The sequence below is a fragment of the Clupea harengus genome, chromosome 5, assembly GCF_900700415.2.
Source record: "Clupea harengus chromosome 5, Ch_v2.0.2, whole genome shotgun sequence".
Classification (NCBI taxonomy): Eukaryota; Metazoa; Chordata; class Actinopteri; order Clupeiformes; family Clupeidae; genus Clupea; species Clupea harengus.
The window spans coordinates 20,962,124-20,979,645 of record NC_045156.1 but is presented as its reverse complement, the minus strand read 5'-3'; the positions used below and the strand labels follow the sequence as shown (position 1 = coordinate 20,979,645).

Below are 17,522 nucleotides of genomic sequence, written 5' to 3'. Positions count from 1 at the left end.
GACAGCTCAGTTTGCCAACAAAAAGGTATTTTTTTTTTTTAAACGTGCACGCCTATGACCACTGTTTTCTCAGTATGCCAGTCCAGAGTGTTAAAGTATCAAGTGTTAATAAACTCAAGTTTATATTTTCCTTTGACAAAAACTCCATGCCGTGTGCATACAGTGTCGGATAAGCCTGAGGGGTAGATATGTGGACACATATGTGTGGTACAATTCCCACACATTGAAAGCTGTTTATTTGATGATCATACTGGCATCATGTGAGAATGCAAGCCATTTTCGTTGACATGGCAAAGTTGGACCGTTAATCAATCCCCAGGCGACCTAATAGTATAAATGACAATCTCCTGTCACGGCTCAAATGGTAATGCGATCCACATGATTCCCGTCTTCGGGAAGGGGGACCTCTCCCCCTTCATTCACTTCATTGATATAAGAGTACCCCCTTGCCCAATTGATGTCCTATTATTTTTCTCCGGATTGTTTAATGTCTATGTGAAGCCATTTAACATCCGTAAGTGGTTGTGGCGGTCTTGTATTGGTGAGCAAATTTTGAGAATTCAGGTTATGCAGCAAACGGCATTGCCAGGTTAATGTGGTTGCTTAGTTGCTATGATAGCTAACCAGCTAACCAAAGAAACTTTTAAATAATCTTAAACAGTTTAAATGGTAGAGTTCAGTTTGCATGTCATAATAGCTAGTAATTTAGCTCACGAAAAGGTAGGGAACACTCAGCTGCAGCTTCGCTACCACATACATAACTTTAAATTAGCACCGAATTAGTTCATATTAACACACCTTAGCAACTGTTAGGATAGCTAGGTTGACTAGCATGAGACTTTAACTCTGACTATTTGAATCACTACACTAGAAATCTTTGCTGGCAGTTGATGGAGATAACTGAGTCCTGAGGTAACTAGGGTGAATTTTCACCTAACAGCAGTGCTGACTGTCTCACCTCATGGAGGTTCGCACTCACTATTCCGTAACCAGGCGTTTTGTGCGGGAATGAAGACATGCAACTTTGCTGGCTTAGTGAGTTATCGATTACGGATTGTTTTTAATCTCACATTGTTGCAGATTTCATATCTGAAGGAGACTTGTGTTTTAATGTCGAGTGTGTACGTGCTTACCGTTGTAGGCAGCCCAGTGTGAGGGCGTGTAGCCACTGTAGTCCAGCAGCGAGTCGAGCGGGTCGGCATGCAGTGCAGCAGCCAGCAGGAGACCCAGCAGCTCACGGTGGCCGCGTGATGCTGCCAGGTGCAGCGGAGTGCGTCCCCGCACGTCACGACACAGAGCCTGCGCCCCATGCGCCAGCAGTGCACACACACACTCCCCGCCACCCAAAGCCGCCTGCAGGGTGCATCCACATAGGTCATGTTTCAGGTGATCCAATGACGGCAAGAAAGTAAGGCATTCCACATATACAAATATCAATGTGAAATAATCTAATGCAAACCATCATAACCGATTTACGACTGACTGACATTCATTTTCAAGGACTTTCCAGTACTGGATCCTGGAGCACATGGAAACGCACGCTCACTCACACACACACACACACACACACACACACAGACTTACAGCTCGGTGCAGTGCTGTGCGGCTCCACTTGTCGCCGATGTCAGGAGTAGCTCCTCTCTCCAGCAACAGGTGAACAGATTCAGTATGGCTGCCCAGCGCTGCCAACATCAGAGGTGTCCTGCACACACAAACACTTCATTTTAGGGTCATCAACGTCAGCAATAGTCCCCCATAGCTTACTCCCTAGAGAAAGCATTACAATTTCAGTCTCCACTTGCCCTTCTCGAAGACGGGAACCTTGTGGCTCGCATTCCCAGTTGAGCCGTGGCAGAAGTCGTTAATGATACTAGGTTGCCAGGCGATAGAATTAAGTTCCCACTTTGACATATCAATGACATTGGCTCCTGTTCCCACATGATGCCAATGCGGTTAATTAGCTTCAAATAAACGGCCTACAAAGTCAAATTAAATTTTGGCCCTCCACTGCACAATGACCTATTTGTGAGTTTTAATGGAGTGTTCAATATTTCAGTGGACTACTCAGTAAGGTCACAATTCATCCGGATATCACCTACCAGTGCTTTTTCGGCTGATATCACCTGTTCATATATATCTACTAGCTGATAAGGATCAAACATACAGCACTCATAACAACCAGGTGCCTGTTGGAACACCTGAGCCCCCATGTGTAAACACACGATGGGAAAATGCACTTACTGTCCCTTGGCATCTGTGACGTCAATGATGTCAGCAGTATTGGCCCGGTTGACCAGCATCAGCAGGCAGTCAGCATGACCATTGGCCGCTGAGGGACAAACAGAGCTTGGATCAAACATATATACTGAGGCTGGGAGGATATTTAGGAAACCATGCTACGGCAAAGCCACATTTTTTGGCATCGACACCTCAATTAGACAAAGTTCAGACAATAATCCTCTGTGATGGTGTCCGATGAAGCCCATTATACAATCAGAATCACACAGGCAAGTGCGCGCACACACACACACACACCTGCCACGTGCAGCGGGGTCCACTTGCGGCCTCGATCCTTAAGCAGGCAGGAGGCCCCGTGAGCCAGCAGCACCTCCACGCAGGCTGCATGGCCTCTGAGGGCGGCCAGGTAGAGCGCTGAGCGCCCCATGGTGTCCCGCACGTCCAGACTCACCAGCGTCTCTGCCAGAACCCACAGGGCTTCACAGTGACCATAATACGCCTGGTGACACACACACACACACACACACACACACACACACACACACACACACACACATTAAGATGGAGGACTTCTCATCTTCACAAATCACATGCTATTGTGACGCAACAACAAATTTGAACAAACTAGTGCGAAGTGAATACTCACAGCTAAGTGCAAAGGGCTGACAGGGACACTACTCTCCACATCTCCCAAACAGTTGAAAGACATCTCTAACAGCTGAGGGAGAGAATCACAAACAGACCTCCATGTGAACATTCTATGGGTTTACTCGCACAAAGATCACAGGCTTGTGTATGGTGTGGTGAAGGTCATCAATCTGCAGTAGCATGGTGACTGGTACAGATCACTGAATGTTGGAGACATTTCGCTGGCTTCAAATTGTGATTTGTTTCTGTGTGTGTGTGTGTGTGTGTGTGTGTGTATATATGTGCCCTTGCTCACTCACCAACTCCAGGTTCTGCTTATTTCCATAGGCAGCTGCATAGTGGACTGGGCTGTAGCCTCTGCTGTTGCGCAGGGACGGGTCTGCCCCGTTGTCTAGCAAGTACTCAAGACACCTGCATATCATTAAGATCACCGGACATTAGCTCACACACACATCATTCTACATTCATAGTCAAACATAAAAACACACACACAGAGCATGTAATGATGAAACAAACTTGACACTTCACACACTGCCTGAAGTCTTAGGAACGAGGCTTTAAGAAATGATGGCTGTTATTGTTCATGGCTACAAAGGGTGAGACTTACACCAGGCCTTCCTTGTCCCTCTCCTCACTCTGGCAGTCAGCAGCGTAATGCCGGTCCACTCTGAAAGCAGAACACATTCATCAAGTAATGCTGCAGAGGCTTCAAAACACACACACACACACACACACACAAACTTGCAGCAAGGGCTTGAAATTTAGTTTTCCAAGGTGAACAACAATTTTCCTCAATAGTGTGTTTCCTGTCATTTTTCAACGTAACAGTCAAACAAACAGAACTGTAAATGGGGAACTGTACTCTAAGTTCTAGCTCTGGTTCATATTCAACAGCCACAGTAACTTCATAATTGCAACCTCAAATGCTAACATGTAGCATTAAAGCACTGTAAAAAAACACCACTAGGGAACAATACAATTTTCATAGATGTGCTAAACAATTACAGCTAGCTTGGGGTTACAACAACATCAAAAAGAAATGTACACTTTATAACAGAGCTAGCACAGCACTAATACAACTTCTATGTAATCTTGCTGCAGTATAGCTGATGTATATCTGTAGAGGGTGTGCAAGGACATGAGTGAGTGCGTACCTGCGGAAGGTCTGGGATGCAGCAGCAAAGTGCAAAGGGCCACAGCCTTTCAGGTCCAGCTCGTTGACCTCTGCCCCAGCACTCACTAGAGCCACCACACACTGGTAATTGCCGTTAGCGGACGCATAGTGCAAAGGAGCCCTAGGGAGATTGTGGGAGTGAGATGACTGGATATACTTCTGATGCAGGGATCAGAGTATGAATGTACTTAATATGGAAAAAGAAAATTGTGTATACATCTTACCTTCCCAATTTGTCCTTTTTACTCAAGTCAGCACCACTGCTCAACAGCAAATTAAGACATTCAACATTCCTGTGAAGAGAGAACGCACTCATCAACCACTCCAGGTTCTCCAAATATTCTAGAACACAAGTCAGATGTATTCAACAGTATTTTAGCGAACACACATTAGGTATTATTTCTGGAACAGGCCTATGCATTTAAAACCATTTTTCTTGTAAATTCATACAAACATGCCAAACAAAGGGTTTATTACTGGCACTATAACTTTCTTAAATCTTTTATTTTAGTGTAAATAAGAAGACCAACTGAAACTCTATGACCAATCCTTATTTATCTTTGTTGCAGGCCAGTATATTTTGATAATGATAGGTTGTGGAAAATATAATCCACTTCAGGTTCACAGCGATCAGAGTACACTGTTTATGTAACAAATCCTGAAAGATTAGGTGAATTGGCTTCTTGGGTTAAAATCTGCTCTTGTGTGGATCATCCTAAATCCACATTCCATCCATATGTTCTACAAATAGAATACAGTCGAGTAGAACGCTCACAGCCTTAAGAACCCTGCTAACGGCTCCAGCTCTACAGACTTAAAGGACAGGAGGCCAGGGGAGGCAAGAGGTGAGGGGTGAAATGTGAGCAGTAGGGTAAGCTTATTAAGCCCAAGAGAGGTGAGGGGTGAAACGTCTCCTTACCCCCCAGACGCAGCAGCGTGTAGGCAGGTCCTCCCCAGGCTGTCTGGGGTGTTTATGTCAAACCCTGCCGACAGCACATGCTCGTTACTCAGCGACGACACGATGCTGTACAGCTGACCTGCTCCCCACGGACACAAATGAAGAAGACACAGCAGGGAAGCAAGGGATTAGACAACATTAAAATGTTCCTTAGAGAGCACAGAACCAGCACAATTCCCTAACAGTCAAGCAACAAACACATTCTACTAATAGGCTGATGTTACACAGTGATGAATCTCACCTGAGGAAAGTAACTTTCGACAACAGTCTGAGAACCCGTAGAGCACGGCCAAATGCAGTGGAAACATACCATGGATCCCTTGCCTGCTGACCCAGTGAAAGAGAGATGAACAAAGAGGCACACACACAACTTTAACTCCATAACCAGTAGATATCTGTTGATGTGGACGACATCCACTCACTCACACGCACTCTCTCTCTCTCTCTCTCTCACACAGACACACACGAGCGCACGCACACAGACACGCACGAACGCACACACACACACGCACACACACAGACAGACACGCACACAGACACGTACGCACGCACACAGACAGACAGACAGACAGACACACACGCACACAGACAGACAGACAGACACGCACACAGACAGACAGACAGACAGACAGACACGCACGCACCTGGCTGTGTCAGCCCCGTTGGTCATGAGGGTACTGATGAGAAGCTCATGGCCGTGCTTAGCAGCTACATGAAGAGGAGTATTGCCATATTTATCCACACAGTCAATCTCCCCACCTGCACAAGGGGGAAGGACAGGAGAGCCGTGAGCCAAGAGCACAACCCCACAGCAACAGCAACAGCATGACACAAGCGCACAGCCATTTCAAATTTCATCCGTGTACAACTCTTGGAGTGCAGTGACGATACGAAGTTGAGACATAACACCTTGTATGAGTTCATAATCTCAATTTTCTCAATGAAAATAAATCTCAGATTGTGGTGTCCATGCCACAGATATGCACTGATTTACATCAAGACATTTGTCTTGTTAGTGTAACGATGAATTGACAATGAATCTGTAGGCATAAAACAAACATCTTTCTTTTATGTGCCCGCATAGGTTTGGGACCAACTTTCTTTTTAAGCCTGGACCCAATACTGTTGAATAGCTCAGTAACCTCAGGACTGTGTGCATGTGTGTTTACCATTTTGAATAAGGATCTGGGAGCGCGTGAATCGCCCGTGAATGGCAGCCATGTGCAAGGGGCTCTTCCCTTCTTTGCTCTGAAAAAAGAACAGCAGAACAGAATGGAGTTTAACACACTTGTTATTCACAGGGCAAATCAGCCTGCACCGGAGGCAATCGAAAAAACCCTCGGTTCCCACACAACTCCAAAGAGAGAAAAACTTTTTCAAGGGTCCTTATTCAGGATTTCAGGGATAGAAGTGTTTAATTAAACACACAAGCAGGAGCTGACGTTAGATGGGCCTAATGGTGGCATCAGTTACAGGTATGCCAACACAACAATTCGGCAGTAGTATAAAGTTAAAGCTGGCTTTATCGAATATTGTTTTTTGACACCAAAAGTAATTAGCACTACAATTCTAGTACTTGTCACAATGCCTTTTATTCCTTGATTCCAGTGTTTCCCAATGTCTGTAGCAAAACAAAGAACTTCAGTTGTATTGACATACCTAATGACAACAGGAAAGGAGACGTTAATCATTTGTAATGAACTCCAGTCTTGACTACATCCAGTATCTACCCAAGATTGATTTTCGGATCAGTGCAAATATGACAAGCAGCCCTGAGCTGAACCGCTGTGGGATTGGCACTGACCTGCATGTTGACATCAGCTCCATTGTTCACCAGCAGCTCAAGGCACAAGGCCCCATTGGTGGAGACGGCTGCCAGGTGCAGGGGTGTGCAGCCACGCTGGTTGGGCTGGTTCACGTTGGCGCCGCGGTTCACCAGCTCATTGGCCACTGCCTCCTGACCCGTGTAGCACGCCATGTGCAGTGCGGTGTTGCCGAAGGCATTTGGCTCGTCGATCTGCCCAAGAGAACGAGAGCGGAGACGGAAAGAAAGGGGAGAGAACAGAGTGGGGCAGATAGCAAAAGATGGAAGAAATCGTTGTTTACAAGGAGATTATTTAATGTTAGAAGATAATATTTCACAATGTCTCCAGTAATAACGGCGGACCATAAATGAATAGGTTTACAAGTGAACATGCATATTTTCGAAGATATCCATCTACTCTGGTATGATTAAAAATCATCCCTGCCTGCCTGTTCTACACCATAATGTATGCTGCTATTCTTCTATCTATACTGGAAGAGACTAGTTCAACCAACTGCAGTGCAGATTATGCACTGCAAGTAATCTTTTATACTGTGTGGGGGAAGAGGAAGATGATGGTCAGTGTCTCACCTCTGCACCGAGTCGCAGCAGGTACTTGACCACGTCAATGTGTCCGCTGGCAGCTGCCGCATGCAGAGGGGTGTAGCCCCGCTTGTCCCGACTAGAAATGTCGGCACTACGGGACACCAGCAGCTTGACGATCTCCAGATGCCCTGGATAGACGAGGGAGGGACGAGGAGATGGACAGAATTAATTTAAACTTCTAAACAGATGGAATTCTTGTTTTTTCATGCGGTACAAAAAAGCAGTAAGAAAATGAGAATGTACAATGAGGTAACTATAATACAAAACGGTGAGAAGCACCACTATGTCCTGGTAAACATATTTCCTAAATTTCCTTCGGGATTAATAAAGTATCCATCTATCTATATTAAACCGATATATATCTCAATGAAGCAGATCCGATCCTATCACCACACACACAATACACTAGCACGCATGTGGAAGAGGGCCGCACGCTGGCACACTCACCCTGGTAGGCCGCCCAGTGGATGCCCTGCCGGTCTTTCTTGTCACTGGAACTCAGGTTGGCCCCGTGGTTCAGGAGCAGATTCACCATCTAACAACAGCAGAAAGCAGAAAACAAAGTTGGGGAAAAGGTTAATCCTATGCAAATGACGAGGGAATTTCACCAGCAGCGGCCAATCAGATTGTTTGGTGTTGTCTCTGACGGTTTGAAAATTGCAGGACTATGGCGTTGTTCGGTCGTTTAATTTGCTAAAAAGAAAGGCTTGGATGGCCTTGTAAGGGGTTGTTGTTGTTCCTGGTATGTTAGATATTTAATCCTGGGCTTACTTTAACAGAATGACAGTTTTGATATAAAGACAAGTGACTAGATAGCCTACTAGCTGGCTAGCCTGCTAACTAGCTTGCTAGTCCAGTCTGTTATGCAGTCTGTTATGTTACAGCACCAACTAACTAAAGACCGTTACGTTGTGTCATGAATATTTATGAGAGGTCAGCAGCAGCAGCGCACCGCATGTATGCACTGTTTTTAAAACCACTTGCAACAAATTCATCAATGACTTTAGTAATGTATTTATCACAAGGCTGCTATAATTCTTAAGACGGAAGCGTGTAAAATATATTTTTCAATGTAAAATCACAGAATTAATGTAGAATTAACACAAAGGAAGTATATTTAAATTAAAATACTATCGTCTCATAACATCTTTTTAACTTTGAACACATATTCTCTCCTGTGGACTATGGATTTCTAGGCCAGCATAATCAAGGCCAACAAAATTGACTGTCAGTTTGAAAGACATATTTCTTATATGCACCAAAAGAAATTATAATTTCTGTTCAGTTTCCTTTAAACAACAGTGCAGGATTGCTCATGATAACTGTTCTTACAAATATTCAGAAACCACAAAATTTGTCATTTTGATCGCAAAAAAAAAGAAATGCTGGAGGAACTGACTAGGTGTTACAAGTGCAAATGCCAGTTGAATTTCAAAAAGGTACATGCAAATTTGAAAAAAATAAAATAAATAAAAGAACAAGGGAAGATTCTGCTGAGAATTCACTCCCTAGAAACAGTTCCGCTTATCCCTTTATATTCAACCAGTAACTGAGACAGACCAGTCTGTTTACATTGCCAGGAGACAAAGCAGCTCTCTTCTTTTGGACGCTGTGGCCTGACAGGGAGAACAACCTCACACAAGGCACTGTGTTTGAAGGGGTTGATAGGTACTTGAGTGCAATGAGTGCCAGCCTGGCATGTGCTCCTTCTCTCTTTGACCACCACTGTAGTGGACACCCCTCCATGTCCATTTTGGGCTCTGCTGTGTAGGGGTAAAGACATTGACGGACGGACATCTTGCAACATTCTGCCAGGACACTGTCCACTATCATGAAGGGAAACCGTGACCGTTCTTTGCAGACTGTGAGCCATGCAGAGCAGGCTTTCAAATGGAAGTAGTCTTGTGGCTGTAACTATGTTATGAGCACGGTCAGTGCCAGGGGTGGTTAACCTTTCCTTGAGTTTTCTATTCTTTTGCGGCATCCAGAAAATGATCAGTAAATGCCTCATCATAGTGTCACTCTTCTGTTTAACTTACAGTTAGTGCGAACGGTAGCAGATTCCATTATTTATTAGTGAAGTGCGCTGTGATGCCCAAGTAGTTGTCATTGCTCACAGAAGTCCATTGGTCCCCTGTGAGAGCAACGTCCTTAGCTTGCTCAAGCATGTTCGTCCTCCACACCCTCTCACCGTCATACGAAGTATGTAGTCTTGACAAGATGGTTTCTCTCCAGGGTAGATTTTAAAATAAGAGGTATCTTGCAATGCTATTCAAATTATTTGTCTCAGTCCATCGTTAACTATCCAGTTAGCCAAAGCATTAGCTACCCTCTCACTTACAGGTTTCGTTATTCATCCATGAGTACCACACTCATGTAATGTGAGTTGGTGAGGCCCCGTAGAGATAGTTTTTACGTTGAAAATTTCGAATTAATTGGAAAGATTAACACATTTATTTTGACTAAATTAATATAATGGTTTTTTTTTTACGGTTTATTTGATCTGTTTAATGAAATGGTTAGTGCACAAATCTTGAATCTTGAAATTATTAAATCATATGAGAATTAAATTTTCTACTCAACTAATCGATTAATAAAATAAAACCTGGAAGTCTGGGCTGTGGACTATTTGAAGCTAGCACTGGACACTGTCGTCATTGAATGCATGTAGGGTTAGTATCATCACATAGGTTGTGGGTATGGAGTAATCACTTGTGTAGTGGATGTGCTGGTGTATGAAAACAGTGACAGTGGCCGTGTGCGTTCATGGGCTGGTGTCTGACCTCGGAGTGTCCGCTGAGTACGGCGTGGTGCAGGGCGGTGCGTCCCGAGCGGTCGGCCACATTCAGGCTGCTGAGCTGCGGCAGCAGCATCTCGGCACAGCGCGTGGCCTTGTTGGCGGCCGCCACATGCAGCGGTGTCTGCCACAGCTTGTCCCGTGCATTCACTTCTGCTCCCTGCCGCAGAAGCAGCCCCACGGCCCTCTGGGGAAAAGGAGGCACAGGAGAGATTCGCTTGGTAACAAGCTCAAACAAAGAAGCGGTGCTACACAGGCAGACCTCAGAGAGAGCAGTGATGGTACATACTTCATTTCTAGCGGCAGATGCCCGATGCAGAGGAGTCAGCCAGCCTTGGTCCTTAGCGTTGACACTAGCACCTGGAAGAGACAGACCAGGACAGAAGCAAAGTGTTGGTCAAACGCATCTCGATGGAAGCATGTGTACATATATAGCATCACCAGTTTGACCAAGGTCAGCGCTCCAGCGTACCTGACTTGATGAGGAGGTCCATGATGTGAACATCCCCCATACATGCAGCAGCATGCAGGGGGGTGCGGCGCTCTTGGTCCTACACAAACAGAAAGCAGAGGCAAATTAGCCCAGTTTAAATGCAATTCCATTAGATGAGACAGGCTAACAGAACAACTACACAAGCAACAGGGTTACTGACACACTGAGGAAGCCAATATGCTGAAAAGTTTGTTGTGATGCCCTTGTTGCTAAAAAAAGATAAAGGAAATATTAAAGAATTTTGGATTGCAGACTTCCTTTCACGTATACAACACATGGTCAACACCAGTATCATGTGTACCTGACTTCAGGTTGAGTTAAGTGGCTTCAGCACGCCAGTTACACAGACAGCCTCTAGCTATTTGTTGCCAACAGACTGAGCTCAATCTTATTTAGCCAATTAGTTTGACAAACGGTCAGTGTAAGAGTGTGCTACGGAGATCAGAGGAGGGACACAGTTCTGGACAAAGCTTTGCTCCTGCAGGATGTGACTTCCTCACAATGTCTGACTTTACAAAACTCTCCTTAAGAAAGCATTAAATTAATGAACTCACAACCACTTTTAATTGGAATGGAATGGCTGTCAAATCAGGCCACTATAACTGTGGATGTCTTCAAAGCTAGTGACAAGGTCATTCAGGGGTGACTAGTTCTTCAATTACCTCACATTTTTTCAAACCCAGTGCACTGCCTAAGGTTATACGCGGACTCAGGTTCTTTTTATTTATTTCAAAGACAATTACACAGAAAATGCAGGCAAACAGTCAGGAAAATTTTGCAAAATATAGCAAGAATATAGTAATGAAGAGCCTGTTTTTCCCTTAACCTGTGTTCCATATGTGTACATGTGCATTGTGCTGTCTGTGTGAGTAAAACAAGTGAGAGTGTGTGGGATTAGCAGAACGATGTATGAAAACACAGACTGCAAGAGCAGACCTGGTAATCCTGACAGCGAGCATTTGGTCAGATTAGAGTTAAGGGATGAGGGAGGTCAAGGTGTCAGGATGGAAACGTGAGCAAATTGGACTAGCATCCGTATTTAGAAACGTGCATGGCCGTCTAAATGCTAGTTCAGCTCATGTCTAACATACAAGGACATGGATGTGAAGGACATGGATGAAAAAGTAGCAACAACCACATGGAGGCCTGTGCTTAAACACTTGCAAAAAGAAGGCCGCAATCGGGAGAGATCAGTCCTGCTCACTAAATGTAACACAAATTCCACAAACACAACCACACACTGAGATGAAAGGCAGAAAATGCAAGACTGCTCGCCCTTACCAGTGCATTGACTTCTTCTTTCTTGTGCAACAAAAACTTCACGTCTTCTACATTTCGGTTAAATATAGCCTGGACCAGAGGTGTCTGAAAGAAAGAAAAGCAGAGTTAACAGTGAATGGTCTCAACATCTGTGTGTAAAATACCTTGGCTTTACCTGGTACTACCTGGGGGTATTCCAGGTACGTGGTTCCAAGTACCTCCTGAAAGAAGGGCTTTGTTTTTCCAGCTAGGAGAATGAAGCAATAGGGATCTTCTATAAGGAGGTGTACCACTTACTCTGAATTAACTTACCCAGGTTTGTAACTAAACCAAAAACTTGGAATAACCCCCCGCCCCCAGTCAGGTGATTGAACTACCTCAGTTGGAACGCACTTCATGGCACATCAGTAGGGTGACTAGACTGTTTTCCTTAAAGTGTTATTCTACTTGAGGTCACATCCATTTTGATTTGTTGAGAGACCATTATTTTCATATTTTAATTTCACTGAAATCACTGCAGGGCCATGTAAAAATGCATTTGATCTTCAGTCGTAGTGGCAATGTTACACAATGTATAATGCACCAAGAACTCACTCACAAAAATGCTATTAAAGGCATTGTGTTTGTGCGGTACTGCAATGGGACTGTAGTCCATTCACTTCCACAGCACTAGACAGAAGGGACCTATTCCAGGATTCAGCTCTTCAGATACAGAGGGACAGGCTGCGAAACCAGACTAAAAGAATGGAGCCATTCATGGGGCTCAGTGGTCATTACCAACATTGCTTAGGGACTTTGAGACTGGTAGGGTTAAAAGAAGAAGCCTGATAGTGTTGCTCGTTATAGGAGGCTAGTTGCAAATTATAACTAATTCAGAGTTTATAGAAAGACATGTCATTGTTTTGTTTGCAAACATCCTGTACACTCATGCATAAAAACATACGGCAATTTTTTTTGTATGCACTAAAGTTAGCATAATGTTGCATCATCTAGGTTTATAGAAAGTTAAACTAATCAATGTAAACTATGATTATTGTAAAATCTATAACTTTTTAAAGGCATTTCCATTTATCCAGAATGGTTTATGCTAGTCATTTCTTGTGAAAAGCCTGTTGCAGCGTGGCTGATTATTTCAATTTGTTATTTTAAGCAATCGTATGTACGAATTCATCACTTTTTTTGACAATTTTTGACCATGCCCAATTCTCCTGTGAAACTGTAATAAAAGCTCACGTCACAGCATGACATATCCAACTGTATTGCCAGAAAACCCAGGTTTGCGTAGCATCAAGCTTTTACCATTGCCAACTGTGCTACTGTTGGTATTTAGGGTTTTGTGTGCCTTTTAGGTAGTTAACTTGCTAGTTTTAGACCAAAACTCATTTCATCCACTTAAAAGATGTTAACTTTTGTTGTGAAATGGCTTCTGGGTTTAGAACAATAATGCACTTGTGTTCATTTGCCTGTCTTTCTATGGTATTTGGCTAACTATATATGATGTAAGACAATGTTCATAATAGTCTGCTATCCTATTAGATCAAAGGGACTTGAATGTAAGCTACACAAGCTTTGATCGACTAACAACAAAGTCTTTGCAATAATGAGCAACCGACTTCATGGTAGCAGTTTTGTTCGATATAACTTATGTATTGTGATTTTCTCGATAATTTTTTAACAAGTATTACGAAACAAATGACTGGGGCTACGTTTTTTATGCCGCAGAAAATGTCTTCAATATCCCTTGAACTCGCTGGTATGTGAGACTTCTGGTATAGATGTTGGGGGTGGGAATTACCAGAGGCGATGACATGATAAAATCATGATATTTGGGCCACCACGATACAATATTATTGAGATCCTTTACATTTTACGATACGTCAAGTATTGTGATTCGATTTGAAGATACGTTGTGATTTATTTCCCCCACATATTATTTCAGTATAGTGGGAATCTCTTCAGCCATCTTGGCATGGTAAATTTGTTCTCGACTCTGACTTCCTTTCCCATTTCTGATGTGACGCAAGAGAGGAATGAGATATTGTGGACTTCAGAAGCAGTGTTATCAGAATAGACATTTGCACCAAAATAAAATGAAAATAATATTATTAAATAAATAAATATTGCAATATAACGATACAATACTTTGGTGGTTCTGTATCAATAATATCGTGCTAAAAATATTACAATAATATCTACTACACTATATCAAAAAAAATTCTCCCACCTGTAATAGCTATGACACTCGCCTACAGATAAACCAAGCAATAATCACTGCTTTGAAAGCAAGTTATGGTCACCTGTAAGCTATGCAAAACAACCAGTCAATTTATCCTACTTGCTGGAAGACTGAAAATGTTTGCATCCCCCGATTACAATATCCGTACCAGTGGCTTGATACTTCACATTTTATTCCAGAGCTGATTGAGCAAATTCATGGTGCAATGTGACTGGGCTCATCAGAAGTCACTGAGGGCAACATGTAGCCTGACATCAGTGACAAAGCCTAATGAGTGGCTTTTAAACTAAATTCAACACTTAAAGGTAATGTTGATACTTCTTCTAATTGTGGGTGTTCTAGATTTGAATAAGTATCGTAATTCAAGTAAAGTAATAATCTCGTACATACAAACATAAACCCCCAATAGGCTCATTCAAATGTTCTACACACCATGTAGGTTTGATATATACAAGCAATGGCATCAGTCATACCAAAGCAAGTTAAAGTATTCGATTACAATGGATTAAAAATGAGTCCGAATCTAAATCTACACCATATAAAGCGGAATATCAACAGCAGCTAATTTGTTTCCCCCCCTTATCGGCACCATCTAGCTAATTTAGATGTTTATCTCTTTCTGTAAACAATGACGATTATAATGGTATGGCACTTCACCCAAGTGCGACTGATTATATGCTAACATTAAAACTAGGGTTAACTTACAATTCAAATCATTTCAGGTTAGGTAAGGGACGACGACGTGTCATCTTTGTGCAGTTTTTTCAGTCTCTTACTTAATGTAAATTCCTCTTCGGTGCAATGACAAATAGTCCTATTTTGAGAAGTTTATTCGGCTATATGCTTTGCGAATAGGCTTAATGGCAAGTTGACACAAGATGACAACAAAAAGATATAATCGCATAGAACTGACAGTAAACTAACGTTAGACATTTTACACGCCCTAGAAATATGCATCAAACTGTTTCGCGAACTAGCAGGGCATCTATGCTACAGCACTCAACTGATGTCCAGTCATGCGATGTATTCATTAAAAAAAAAAACTCACCTAGCGATAACACAATTATGTCGTGATTAAAGATGGTGTCAGCTCGCTCGCGTACAGTTACTGCGAACTAGCACTACGTTCAAAGCGACCAGTGAATTATCATATTATGTTTACCACAGCGTAAACTAACGCGAAGTGATGTAGAAGGATGGTTATTGTCGCTAACCTTAAAAGTATTTGACATTTTGAAATAGCCAACTAGGTAGCACAGATGAACGAAGCCAGATTGCTAAATCAGCTAGCGTAGGTTAACGTTACATGTAAATGCACCAACATTCGCTCAGCATGAGTGTCACAATTTATTAGCTGGCAATATTAACAACAACCAATTCGTCATCTTTAGTCCTGGACATAAAATACCGTTTATATGCAACAGTCAATGAGCTAACATTGCGCACATCAACGTTTGTTGACCTAGCTGTCGAAAAGCATGCTACAAAACAGTGGTCAGATAGCTTGCTAAATTCCTGTTAGCTGGCTTGGCCATCTTCTAGTAAAGCTTAAACTGACGCTAACATTAGCTGACGTTGTTCAGCGTCGCAGATTCATTGACTCGGCAAATCCAAAATATCACTCGGTGCATATTCACTCAAATGAATAGCCACTGCAGAACGGGGCTATCGTGAAGTGTTCATTTGGGACTATAGTAAAATTTAAACGTGCTGTGTAGTTTAGCTAGATAGCAAGCTCTTCGGGGCGTGCTACAAAGCACGGTAGCACCATGTCGTTATTAGCCAGTTAGCTAATCTAAGGCTCTAGAGTGCAAATGATAGCTGCCCATCTAAGATACCAAGCTGCGATGTATACCTTCTTACCCATCAGACTTACACTGATAAGTACAATCATGGTAGGTCGTTCAAAATGCATAGCTTGTATACAATAATCATGCAGCCAGCTAGCTAAATTAGGCCCTGAATTGTGTAACGCTATGCTAGCTAGCAATCAAACCCGCCCTCATTTGGAAAAGGGGATAAAGAAAGCAGCGATATGTAACCTTAGCTAGCTAACATTAGCTGTTTGACCTACCTGGTCGGTTATATTTAGTATTCCCATGTCCCTTGGTCAGTCAGGGCGAAGCTCCTTCATTAGGATCGGGGAGAGAGGTAACAGGGATATTTTTGTTTGATTATGATAATTTTTAGGGGAAGGGTAGCTCTGTGTCCGTGTGTGGTTCGGCGTTGTTTATTGCTCTGATAGACAGTCGGCGCGTTGAGCTGAATCCACCTACAGGAACGGCGGCAGTACGGCATTGAACTGATGAGGAAACAGCGACATGTGGTGGCGGTGGTTGGGGGTGCAATGTGTCCCGAACCCTTCTAAAGAGCGCCACATCTTAAAACGCCATGAACATTTCTGTGCCAAGTGAATCCTATCTCCACACCTGCCACACAACACAACCATTACCCATAATGTACTCCACCATGTCCATGGTCAGACATCTTTCCACAACACTCCCAAGAGCATTCTGTTAGATCCAGATAACGTACCCCCCCCCCAACATAAAATACATGTTTCATATGCGACTGAATCAGTATGCCGATCTTTTTAACCCTGCCATCACTGCATATAATGGCACACTAGGGCCATTTGAAGATAAGGTGAACATGGGCCCTGTTGAACCACCCCAACGCAAAGGTTGTTATAAAGGTCATTAACCCTCGCGTATCCACACTTGTCAGATGTGAACAACCAAAAGACAATGGGAGGCACTTCATTGGTGCATTCAAGGTAATGGCCTGTGTATTCCAACACTGCTCCCCTGGACGATGCTATTGCAGGGAAGTCATCACGAGAGAACATTACCTGGACTGATGAGTTACACAGCGCTTTTACTATGGCTAGACGGGATCTCTCCTCCATCTACTCAACCACACTGCCGCACCCCGATGACGAGTTATGGATTGTAGCTACTCCGCAGCTACTCTGTACATAATGCGCGACAATAAGCTTGCACTAGCTGGTTTCATCAGTGCCAAGTTTCAGAATCATCAGTTGACAAGGCTGCCCTGTGAGGTGGAGGCTCCTGCCATCGACATCGGCCCCTGAAGACATTTTATCTGATCGTGTGAAGCTTATTTTCCCAAGCAGAACTGCATGGAAGTCCCTGCAGTCCGACTGCACAGACTTGCATCACACCCATGTTCACCTTGCCCAAGAGATACGGCCATCAAAGAAACGTCAAGGATGTCAAAAGATATCACATTGTTGTCATCATAGCAGTTGAATGAGGTTGATTCTCTAATGTTCTGTGGGAGATGGT

The 17,522-nt window shown here is 43.4% G+C and overlaps 1 protein-coding gene across 2 annotated transcripts in view; it reads right to left on the bottom strand.

Annotated features, from left to right (window-relative positions):
* The window catches only part of ankrd52a (ankyrin repeat domain 52a), a 31,074-nt gene extending 14,559 nt beyond the window's left edge, over positions 1–16,515 (bottom strand). For both annotated transcript variants that reach the window (XM_012824873.3, XM_031568047.2), the window contains exons 1-21: positions 16,289–16,515; positions 12,000–12,083; positions 10,698–10,776; positions 10,515–10,585; positions 10,212–10,412; positions 7,876–7,963; positions 7,414–7,556; positions 6,823–7,035; positions 6,188–6,266; positions 5,663–5,777; positions 5,260–5,342; positions 4,980–5,097; positions 4,285–4,353; positions 4,041–4,181; positions 3,494–3,553; positions 3,186–3,297; positions 2,885–2,956; positions 2,536–2,737; positions 2,242–2,329; positions 1,585–1,702; positions 1,134–1,353 (exon numbers count right to left, since the gene is read on the bottom strand). In XM_012824873.3, coding sequence (XP_012680327.1) covers positions 1,134–1,353; positions 1,585–1,702; positions 2,242–2,329; positions 2,536–2,737; positions 2,885–2,956; positions 3,186–3,297; positions 3,494–3,553; positions 4,041–4,181; positions 4,285–4,353; positions 4,980–5,097; positions 5,260–5,342; positions 5,663–5,777; positions 6,188–6,266; positions 6,823–7,035; positions 7,414–7,556; positions 7,876–7,963; positions 10,212–10,412; positions 10,515–10,585; positions 10,698–10,776; positions 12,000–12,083; positions 16,289–16,315 — 2,383 coding nt within the window. In that variant the 5' untranslated portion in view covers positions 16,316–16,515. The remainder of the gene's footprint in view (positions 1–1,133; positions 1,354–1,584; positions 1,703–2,241; positions 2,330–2,535; positions 2,738–2,884; positions 2,957–3,185; positions 3,298–3,493; positions 3,554–4,040; positions 4,182–4,284; positions 4,354–4,979; positions 5,098–5,259; positions 5,343–5,662; positions 5,778–6,187; positions 6,267–6,822; positions 7,036–7,413; positions 7,557–7,875; positions 7,964–10,211; positions 10,413–10,514; positions 10,586–10,697; positions 10,777–11,999; positions 12,084–16,288) is intronic.
* Between the last annotated feature and the right edge of the window lie 1,007 nt (positions 16,516–17,522).